General features: G+C 37.7%; 1 protein-coding gene across 1 annotated transcript; it reads left to right on the top strand.

Moving 5' to 3' along the window:
• The first annotated feature begins 3,943 nt into the window (after positions 1–3,943).
• LOC134742834 (uncharacterized protein K02A2.6-like) lies at positions 3,944–5,683 on the top strand. Its single transcript, XM_063676020.1, has one exon. It carries the CDS (start codon positions 3,944–3,946, stop codon positions 5,681–5,683), a length of 1,740 nt encoding a protein of 579 aa, XP_063532090.1.
• Positions 5,684–12,149: the final 6,466 nt, after the last annotated feature.

Genomic DNA, 12,149 nt, shown 5'->3' with positions numbered 1-12,149 from the left:
TGCCCAAGCATTATTTGTTGTCTACCTCTACCCCTAATCAATTGTTTTCTGTAAGCTGTATCTTTTACTGAGGTGTGCCAATAAAGAGTATTCTATCTATCTATCTTTATCTATATTTTTATTAAGAAACTTAAGAATATGTCGAATGTTCCCAGTTAAAGTTTGTTTTACTAATTTCGAAATTGCTGGGCAATAACCACATAAAATAAAGAGTTTATTCTCGAGAATATTAGGCAAGATGGAGATAAATAAAACTTAAAATAAAACAACACAAAAATACACTTACGTTTACACTTGAACGTTCACACTTTTCTCAGAAAAACGCGAAGTCATACCTCAAGCGTCTCAAAAAAACTATAAAATCAAACGACAAACTTAAGTAAACTCGAAGAGTTCTCAAAGATTTCAGCTTTTACTGTCATGTACTCTATCAAACAAGTTCCAGTTCCAGTAAAAGGACGAGTCTAGACGAGGTGCCGAGTTTCGCGGAGTTCCCGATGTGGTTTCTAGTTGAAGAGTTTCCACTTGATGTTAATGGTGAAAAGTTGTTTCGACTTACCAACTCCCTCATATCAGTTACTATTAAAGCACTGTTTAATTTGAAACTAGTTTAAAATATCGGAGATGTATAACTGAGATAATAAGTGGAGTAATAAATATTTTCAACTGTACCGTTTTCCTCGTTGCAACCAGGAATTGGTGAGAGCAGAAATTTTAATGAAAGCAATTGCTATGTGATAACCTAACTCTAACCTAACCACCTACGTCAACACAAAGAAGAAAAGATAAAGTAGTTGTCCCCTCTAACACAAAGTCTCTCTTTGCCAAAAGGCAATTTGTTTACCATTCTGCATACTCGTATAATAATATAACTTTGAGAAAACACTTTTAAAATGGTTAATTAACCTAAGTTACAAGGAAACTGAAAACCTAATATATCACATACATTAAATGTTGTAACAATAATAAAATAACAAAAAAATCAGCTTTTTCAAACATATTTATATTTTTATATCTATCAAAATTAAACTAACGTTAGACATATTTCTAAATATTTAAATCACTCCGGTTGCACTAATCTCTCAACATTATATCATAATTTTATTTTCAAATTTAATTTTACTTAATTGTAATATAAATTGTATGTTAAACTTCACTTTAGCTAAAGTTCATACCACGTTAATTAATATCTTCACATAAATATTAGTTCAAATAATATGTTCGGTTACTATTTATAAAACCTTAATAGTTAGTAGCGGGTCTTCTGTCACAAGTATTTACAATACTTATTTACAAGGAGATTCCAAGCATAACTAAATTGTGAATTGTGAAATGTTGTAACCAAATAAAAAATTTTTTCATTTTCATTTCATTTTCAACTCAGATACCAAAGTGTCATCTTTTTATAGCTGTCCTGGCTTTCTACTATGGCTCGCTAAATGAGCCTGGGGTCCGCTCGACAGTCTATCCCAAAAATTATCACAGGCTATACATATAAAACATTTTAGACGGGTTAAGTACTCACGTGATTTTTTTGTCGTATAGTCGCTCCTCAAACCGGATCAAAACAAGTCCGAGACAAACGAGTTTAAAATAATTTAATGTAATTTTTAAATCTCTAGCTTAATAGCCTAATTTTGACGTCCCTTACTATAAGACGTTTAGCGAAGATTCCAAACCACCTACCGCCAACTCGAATACAAGTCGGTAACTTTAATCACGAGCTAAACTCGGCTTTCGTTCGAGCAAACTAAAGGTGACTGTCCATTTTCAACCGCAGCTGCGTTACTGCTCCGACACTACTGCAGCGGCCTGAACGCGTCGGTGTTATTGTCAATTTCCATAGTAAAATGAATGACGATATCGACTGCACGTAATATGGTGATTTTAACGTTTTCCCGACCGCAGCTGCACTACTGCTCCGACACGTCGGTGTTATTGTCAATTTCCATAGTAAAATGAATGACAAGACCGACTGCACGTAGCATGGCCATTTTTGCGTATTTGGTGTATTATTGCAACTGCGGCTACAGACCGCACGTCAAATCTGTCACCTGCACTGAATTGTCTTTGATCACAGATATTAGTAGTTTTAAGCAAAGAGGATATAACCACTACGTTCTAAGGAGTTATTACACCCACGGATAAACAACCCCGATGGTACCGTCGCCATATATCGCAGATATATCGGGGCGGCCAAGGAGCTCACAAATATCTGAACACGCCTTTATTGTCAAGGCGCTAGAGTGCATGTTCAGATATATTTAGCACCTCGGTCGCTCCGACATATCTGATGGCGACTGTAGTACTACTGTAAACTTTTTTGCTAATCTATATTGAGCCATACGAGTATCACAGAGCCAGTTAGGAAACTAGAATGATAGGTCCGAAAAAGAGAGTGTCAAATTCGGAAGTTAACTATAGTCTGGCAAACCCTTCGAGCAACACCGGCTTCCGACACGTCGGAAGGGAGGAGCCCAAGCGATATCTTACCGTACAAATCGTTCTGCCATTTTTTGCGGGGGAAAACGTGCACACAGTCGCACTTCTCACTCACTACTTGCAAAATCCAATCTCTAATTAGGATTGTTCATTTTTTTTAATGTTCTATTTCGAAAACCATTTCGAGATATTAGGTTTTTAAACAGTTTCCGACATTTGCTGCGATATAATAATCGAGGATTGAAGATATTTCAACAAATATACTGATGACCTTAGTTTGACCTTCTCGCGAGGCTGAATATAATAATGTCATCGTATAGTAAAAGTTATCGAACCATAGTAAATAAATCCGTCACTCACGTAATTGTCAAAGATGTCATTGTCATCAATTGTCATAATATAAAAATTCAGTTAAACCGCTAGTTTCTTACGATTTGATTTATAATTTTTAATACCTAAACAGTAGATTTTGATTGCTTAATATATCAAAAACCATGTTTCCACTTGTGGGAATGATTTACAAAAATTATAGTCCGCGAAGACCTACGTGAAAGACAGTGTTGTCATGAAAATGTGGAATGGAATACTTCAAGTGTTACACACAATATTGCTGTGAGGATCACGTCGATGTAAGTATAAAATTAATATTATTTTACTACGAATATTTAAAAGTCCATTTTGGTGGTCGGGTCACTATTACCTATTTATTTTCTGTGATGATGTGGCCAGAATATCTAAAGACAAACCGTTTAACACAGCTTGTCCGCTACTAGCTCCGTTTTACTGATTTGAAGTTAAATTCAACAAACAGACATACATATATGTAACTTATAACCATCTTGCAAGCAATAAATCATATACATACAAAAATACATAGTTATATTCAAAATACAACATGAAACTGAAAAGATAATTTCTAATTTCCAGGTACCTACAAGTTGCAGTTCAAGGCTCAAGCTGCTGATATCACGGTCATGGCGGACAAAACTAAAGTTAATAAAGAGTTGTGAAAAATAAAACATGTCTTATTTTTTACTTTTTTATTAATTTACGAAAAACCTGTTTCCCAAAAAAGTGTATACATTATATGTTCAACATGTTCTGCACGTAAGGTTGACATTGAGGGCTTTGTTTAGTAGCATTCAGTTGAAGTTGATTTAGGTTCTACTCTTGTTGATCCAGAAAATAATTGTATAGTTTATTATTAAATCTATGCCCACGCCCAGGCACTATTCTTGCTATAACTTTACATTCTCCGCCTTCTCTAGAAATTTGTACATTATATACATCCAATAAAACTAAGGTATATAACTGCTGTATACTGTGCATACATGTAGGTACTTTAGTTTTCTGCCGCCTACCGGCAGAGACAAATAAATGTCAGTCTCGAATTACGTGTGTTTCATTCGCCGTCCTTCGAAAGCATTTCCCAGTATACACCATTTGGCGACGAGTCCGGTTAATAAATTTGGTGTTCAGCAAGTGTTTAAGTGTTAAAATCATGAATGAAAATCAAAAACCCGACCTTAGTGCCCTCAAAGAGTTTAAAATGAATGTCGACGTATGGTCGACCTACGTCAGCAGATTGAAGGCGTGGTTCACTATACAAGATGTAAAAGTTGTTGATTTTTCGAAATACCTAGTTGCGGTAGTGGGCACCGAGCCTTTAGATTTGATCATAGACCTGTGCTACCCGGAGACACCCGAAAAGGTTGGTTTCGATAAAATTGTAACCTTAGTCGAAGAACATCTTTCACCAAAAAGGTCAATAATCGCGGAACGAATGATCTTTAGGGCATGTAAACAAGTCGAAGGTCAAACCATAAGCGAGTACCTCGTGCAATTGAAGAAACTGAGTAAGCATTGTAAGTTTTCGGATAACAACATTTTGAAGGAAAACATACGGGACCAATTTGTTTACGGCTTACTAAGCGAGCGCATTCGTCAGCGAATGCTCACAGAGGACGACGACCTCACGTTGAAACGCGCCACGGAATTGGCGTTGTCGCTGGAGGCGGCCGTTCGAGACTCCAAGTCAGCGGGGCTGGCTCAGCAGCCGGCAGCCGCGTCGGGCAACCGCAGCGAAGCGGAGCCCGTGTTCGCGGTCAGCGGCGGCGGCGCGCCGCGCCAGCGAGGCGGCGGCGGCAGTGGCGCGCGGGCTCGAGGCTCGCGCCACAGGCCTCAGCGTCGAGGCTACGGCGACTACGGCCGAGGAGGGTCGACATCGTCAGGAGGACAGTGCTATCGTTGTGATGGACGACATCCGGAGCAACAGTGTTCATTTAAAAATAGTGAGTGCTATGTGTGCGGTGATGTAGGTCATATCGCCAAAATGTGTCGTTTTAGAAAAAATCCCAAACAAGTACATCGCGTCATCACTGAGGGGATCGATGGACTGCAATCTGACGAGTCCGAGTCCGAGGACGGGCCCCTACAAGTCTATCAGCTGAGCGACGCCGACGCGGAACCAGATACTAAGTGGATGGTTAAGGTAAACGTCAATAACGTTTTATTAATTATGGAAGGGGACACTGGTTCCGCAATTAGCGTTATATCCTTTAGTATATATAAGGAACATTTTGGTAATTGTAAACTATACCCATACGAGTCGAATTTAACAATGTACAGTGGTCAAAAGGTGAAACCAAAAGGTATAATTATTTGTACGGTACAACTCGGTAACCAAACTGTACATGGCTTAAAATTGGTTGTCTACGATAATAATTCTAGTCCACCGTTGCTAGGCCGTAATTGGTTGAGGGCTTTCGGTATTGAATTTCCGCGCATAAATGATAACAATAATGTGAACTCTGTGAACGTAAAAGTTAGTAGTGAAAATATCTGTACGAAACTAATAAAGCTGTTTCCAAATGTTTTTGCGGACGGTATTGGTACTTTTAACAAAACAAAATTAAGATTAGATATAAATAGTGACGTAACGCCCGTGTGGCGGCGGCCCCGGCCCGTGCCGATCGCGCTGCGGCCCGCCGTGGAGACCGAGCTGGAGCGACTGCAGCGCGAGGGCATCATTTCGCCCGTGGAGTGGAGTGACTGGGGGACACCCGTGGTGCCGGTCATCAAGAAAAATGGGGACGTTCGGCTGTGTGGAGACTTTAAAACAACGGTTAACCCGGTTTTAGTCGATGATAAGTACCCTATTCCGCGGATCGATGACATATTTTCGTCACTCCAGGGCGGGAAATATTTCAGTAAAATTGATCTGAGTCAAGCACCGGCGTGAAGTTAGCAGCCTAAAGCTGGCAGCCCAAGATAATCCAACCAAATTAAGATGTCATTTAATATACCTCCTGTACACTCACATATTAAGCATTTTCAAGAGCATATACAACATGTTTTTAAAAGAAATTTGACTTTTTTATCACAACTGAAAGTGTTAAGCCCAAAAAGGGCCAAATTATTCACAAAACACATAGGGCAGCTAACTTCACAAACAGGCAGCCTACAACGTTTCTTCAATGGTTTCGTTATTTTTAGGGACACTGTCCAGATTACACTTTGCTTCTAGTATCGTAAGAAGCGGCATAAAAAACTCTTTCAAATGAGGTATAAGTCGTGAACATTGAAAGAGTATGGCTACCTCAAAATCCAGAATAACACCCAGCAGCCTAAAACTTTTTCAGAGTTTGTCAAGATTTCAATGAGAAGCTGTCTAGATTACACTTTGTGTCTAGTATCGTAAGAAGCGGCATCAAAAACTCTTTCAAATGAGGTATAATTCGTGAACATTGAAAGAGTATGGCTACCTCAAAATCCAGAATAACACCCAGCAGCCTAAAACATTTTCAGAGTTTGTCAAGATTTCGATGAGAAGCTGTATAGATTACACTTTGTGTTTAGTATCGTAAGAAGCGGCATCAAAAACTCTTTCAAATGAGATATAATTCGTGAACATTGAAAGAGTATGGCTACCTCAAAATCCAGAATAACACCCAGCAGCCTAAAACTTTTTCAGAGTTTGTCAAGATTTCGATGAGAAGCTGTCTAGATTACACTTTGTGTCTAGTATCGTAAGAAGCGGCATCAAAAACTCTTTCAAATGAGATATAATTCGTGAACATTGAAAGAGTATGGCTACCTCAAAATCCAGAATAACACCCAGCAGCCTAAAACTTTTTCAGAGTTTGTCAAGATTTCGATGAGAAGCTGTCTAGATTACACTTTGTGTCTAGTATCGTAAGAAGCGGCATCAAAAACTCTTTCAAATGAGATATAATTCGTAAACATTGAAAGAGTATGGCTACCTCAAAATCCAGAATAACACCCAGCAGCCTAAAACTTTTTCAGAGTTTGTCAAGATTTCGATGAGAAGCTGTCTAGATTACACTTTGTGTCTAGTATCGTAAGAAGCGGCATCAAAAACTCTTTCAAATGAGATATAATTCGTGAACATTGAAAGAGTATGGCTACCTCAAAATCCAGAATAACACCCAGCAGCCTAAAACTTTTTCAGAGTTTGTCAAGATTTCGATGAGAAGCTGTCTAGATTACACTTTGTGTCTAGTATCGTAAGAAGCGGCATCAAAAACTCTTTCAAATGAGATATAACTCGTGAACATTGAAAGAGTATGGCTACCTCAAAATCCAGAATAACACCCAGCAGCCTAAAACTTTTTCAGTTTGTCAAGATTTCGATGAGAAGCTGTCTAGATTACACTTTGTGTCTAGTATCGCAAGAAGCGGCATCAAAAACTCTTTTAAATGAGATATAATTCGTAAACATTGAAAGAGTATGGCTACCTCAAAATCCAGAATAACAGCCAGCAGCCTAAAACTTTTTCAGAGTTTGTCAAGATTTCGATGAGAAGCTGTCTAGATTACACTTTGTGTCTAGTATCGTAAGAAGCGGCATCAAAAACTCTTTCAAATGAGATATAATTCGTGAACATTGAAAGAGTACGGCTACCTCAAAATCCAGAATAACACCCAGCAGCCTAAAACTTTTTCAGAGTTTGTCAAGATTTCGATGAGAAGCTGTCTAGATTACACTTTGTGTCTAGTATCGTAAGAAGCGGCATCAAAAACTCTTTCAAATGAGATATAATTCGTGAACATTGAAAGAGTATGGCTACCTCAAAATCCAGAATAACACCCAGCAGCCTAAAACTTTTTCAGAGTTTGTCAAGATTTCGATGAGAAGCTGTCTAGATTACACTTTGTGTCTAGTATCGTAAGAAGCGGCATCAAAAACTCTTTCGAATGAGATATAATTCGTGAACATTGAAAGAGTATGGCTACCTCAAAATCCAGAATAACACCCAGCAGCCTAAAACTTTTTCAGTTCGTCAAGATTTCGATGAGAGGCTGTCTACATTACACTTTGTGCATTACATTACATTACATTACAGTACATTACAGTACATTACAATCAATTTTTTTTACGATAAGCAATTGAAATTAGAGTTTAAATGGATTTGTTATACAATTTCCATTCTGATATTTGACTCTCCATTCCATAAATAAAGATTCTTTTGCTTGAATTGTTAATTGAAAGTACCCTCAACATATACTATAAAAATGTATACATAGTCATGTTTTAAAAAAAACACATGCATTTTACTTTCCTCGTATTCGAAATTAAAAGTAGAGTGTTTAACTCGGGTGAAAGGCATCCTTTCTGCCTCGGACTATTGGCGCTCTCACTGCGTTCGAGCGCCAAAATACCTCGGTAGAAATTAATGCCTTTCATCCCTTGGTTAACAATCTACTATTCTGTAACTCTTTGAACATTTCATGATTTACATTTAAACGAGGAACGTACCCGCAGAGCTTAGACTTGTCTCGCGCAGTCATTGTACGTTGAAACTTCTTATCCAAGCTTGCTACGGTGAACTCGTAGGTATAAAACAGTTCCTTTTTAGTTTCAATCCCGACAAAAAGACAATTCGACACGATTTCTTTGCCAACAGGCTTCAAATTTAAACTTTCTATTATATCGCGACGTAAATAAGTCTTCTGTGCGCCCGAATCAATAAAGCATCGTACCGGTATACATTTCTTATCGTATTCCTGGGTTCGAATCCCGGCAGAGGCATTTATTTGCGTGATGGGCACGAATATTTGAAGGGTACACGGAAAGAACATGTCTAGTCACTTTTTTCGGAAAATGAGATTTTCATTTCAAAATGTAGAGCTCTTAATGAACTATTAGTTATATCTTTTGCTACCACTGTATAATATATGTAACACAACTTTTTTTTTAGTTAAAAAAGACCTGGTCACGGAATTACCATACATTTTGACATGGTTCCAAATTTTAAAACCGCGATTACTCAACATGTTACTAAATTGACTAGACATGTTCTTTCCGTGTACCCTTAATTTGTTCTTGCGTCTTGGATGTTTTTTATACAAATTCATTTGAAGTAAGAAGCGGCATGAAAAACTCTTTCAAATGAGGTATAATTCGTGAACATTGAAAGACCGTGGCTACCTCAAAATCCAGAATAACACCCAGCAGCCTAAAACTTTTTCAGAGTTTGTCAAGATTTCGATGAGAAGCTGTCGAGATTACACTTTGTGTCTAGTATCGTAAGAAGCGGCATCAAAAACTCTTTCAAATAAGATATAATTCGTGAACATTGAAAGAGTATGGCTACCTCAAAATCCAGAATAACACAAAGCAGCCTAAAACTTTTTCAGAGTTTGTCAAGATTTCGATGAGAAGCTGTCTAGATTACACTTTGTGTCTAGTATCGTAAGAAGCGGCATCAAAAACATTATATCTCATTTGAAAGAGTTTTTGATGCCGCTTCTTACGATACTAGATACAAAGTGTAATCTAGACAGCTTCTCATCGAAATCTTGACAAACTCTGAAAAAGTTTTAGGCTGCTGGGTGTTATTCTGGATTTTGAGGTAGCCATACTCTTTCAATGTTCACGAATTATACCTCATTTGAAAGAGTTTTTCATGCCGCTTCTTACGATACTAGACACAAAGTGTAATCTAGACAGCTTCTCATCGAAATCTTGACAAACTCTGAAAAAGTTTTAGGCTGCTTTGTGTTATTCTGGATTTTGAGGTAGCCATACTCTTTCAATGTTCACGAATTATATCTTATTTGAAAGAGTTTTTGATGCCGCTTCTTACGATACTAGACACAAAGTGTAATCTCGACAGCTTCTCATCGAAATCTTGACAAACTCTGAAAAAGTTTTAGGCTGCTGGGTGTTATTCTGGATTTTGAGGTAGCCATACTCTTTCAATGTTCACGAATTATATCTCATTTGAAAGAGTTTTTGATGCCGCTTCTTACGATACTAGACACAAAGTGTAATCTAGACAGCTTCTCATCGAAATCTTGACAAACTCTGAAAAAGTTTTAGGCTGCTGGGTGTTATTCTGGATTTTGAGGTAGCCATACTCTTTCAATGTTCACGAATTATATCTCATTTGAAAGAGTTTTTGATGCCGCTTCTTACGATACTAGACACAAAGTGTAATCTAGACAGCTTCTCATCGAAATCTTGACAAACTGAAAAAGTTTTAGGCTGCTGGGTGTTATTCTGGATTTTGAGGTAGCCATACTCTTTCAATGTTCACGAATTATATCTCATTCGAAAGAGTTTTTGATGCCGCTTCTTACGATACTAGACACAAAGTGTAATCTAGACAGCTTCTCATCGAAATCTTGACAAACTCTGAAAAAGTTTTAGGCTGCTGGGTGTTATTCTGGATTTTGAGGTAGCCATACTCTTTCAATGTTCACGAATTATATCTCATTTGAAAGAGTTTTTGATGCCGCTTCTTACGATACTAGACACAAAGTGTAATCTAGACAGCTTCTCATCGAAATCTTGACAAACTCTGAAAAAGTTTTAGGCTGCTGGGTGTTATTCTGGATTTTGAGGTAGCCATACTCTTTCAATGTTCACGAATTATATCTCATTTGAAAGAGTTTTTGATGCCGCTTCTTACGATACTAGACACAAAGTGTAATCTAGACAGCTTCTCATCGAAATCTTGACAAACTCTGAAAAAGTTTTAGGCTGCTGGGTGTTATTCTGGATTTTGAGGTAGCCATACTCTTTCAATGTTCACGAATTATATCTCATTTGAAAGAGTTTTTGATGCCGCTTCTTACGATACTAGACACAAAGTGTAATCTAGACAGCTTCTCATCGAAATCTTGACAAACTCTGAAAAAGTTTTAGGCTGCTGGGTGTTATTCTGGATTTTGAGGTAGCCGTACTCTTTCAATGTTCACGAATTATATCTCATTTGAAAGAGTTTTTGATGCCGCTTCTTACGATACTAGACACAAAGTGTAATCTAGACAGCTTCTCATCGAAATCTTGACAAACTCTGAAAAAGTTTTAGGCTGCTGGGTGTTATTCTGGATTTTGAGGTAGCCATACTCTTTCAATGTTCACGAATTATATCTCATTCGAAAGAGTTTTTGATGCCGCTTCTTACGATACTAGACACAAAGTGTAATCTAGACAGCTTCTCATCGAAATCTTGACAAACTCTGAAAAAGTTTTAGGCTGCTGGGTGTTATTCTGGATTTTGAGGTAGCCATACTCTTTCAATGTTCACGAATTATATCTCATTTGAAAGAGTTTTTGATGCCGCTTCTTACGATACTAGACACAAAGTGTAATCTAGACAGCTTCTCATCGAAATCTTGACAAACTCTGAAAAAGTTTTAGGCTGCTGGGTGTTATTCTGGATTTTGAGGTAGCCATACTCTTTCAATGTTCACGAATTATATCTCATTCGAAAGAGTTTTTGATGCCGCTTCTTACGATACTAGACACAAAGTGTAATCTAGACAGCTTCTCATCGAAATCTTGACAAACTCTGAAAAAGTTTTAGGCTGCTGGGTGTTATTCTGGATTTTGAGGTAGCCATACTCTTTCAATGTTCACGAATTATATCTCATTTGAAAGAGTTTTTGATGCCGCTTCTTACGATACTAGATACAAAGTGTAATCTAGACAGCTTCTCATCGAAATCTTGACAAACTCTGAAAAAGTTTTAGGCTGCTGGGTGTTATTCTGGATTTTGAGGTAGCCATACTCTTTCAATGTTCACGAATTATACCTCATTTGAAAGAGTTTTTCATGCCGCTTCTTACGATACTAGACACAAAGTGTAATCTAGACAGCTTCTCATCGAAATCTTGACAAACTCTGAAAAAGTTTTAGGCTGCTTTGTGTTATTCTGGATTTTGAGGTAGCCATACTCTTTCAATGTTCACGAATTATATCTTATTTCAAAGAGTTTTTGATGCCGCTTCTTACGATACTAGACACAAAGTGTAATCTCGACAGCTTCTCATCGAAATCTTGACAAACTCTGAAAAAGTTTTAGGCTGCTGGGTGTTATTCTGGATTTTGAGGTAGCCATACTCTTTCAATGTTCACGAATTATATCTCATTTGAAAGAGTTTTTGATGCCGCTTCTTACGATACTAGACACAAAGTGTAATCTAGACAGCTTCTCATCGAAATCTTGACAAACTCTGAAAAAGTTTTAGGCTGCTGGGTGTTATTCTGGATTTTGAGGTAGCCATACTCTTTCAATGTTCACGAATTATATCTCATTTGAAAGAGTTTTTGATGCCGCTTCTTACGATACTAGACACAAAGTGTAATCTAGACAGCTTCTCATCGAAATCTTGACAAACTCTGAAAAAGTTTTAGGCTGCTGGGTGTTATTCTGGATTTTGAGGTAGCCATACTC

The sequence above is a fragment of the Cydia strobilella genome, chromosome 7 (assembly GCF_947568885.1).
Source record: "Cydia strobilella chromosome 7, ilCydStro3.1, whole genome shotgun sequence".
In the NCBI taxonomy this organism is placed as follows: Eukaryota; Metazoa; Arthropoda; class Insecta; order Lepidoptera; family Tortricidae; genus Cydia; species Cydia strobilella.
The sequence above is the reverse complement of the archived record's forward strand: the minus strand, read 5'-3'. Positions and strand labels throughout refer to the sequence as shown.

What these genes read in the sequence shown, in the direction of transcription:
- LOC134742834 (XM_063676020.1), top strand. Translation starts at nt 3,944, where the DNA reads ATGAATGAAAATCAAAAACCCGACCTTAGTGCCCTCAAAGAGTTTAAA.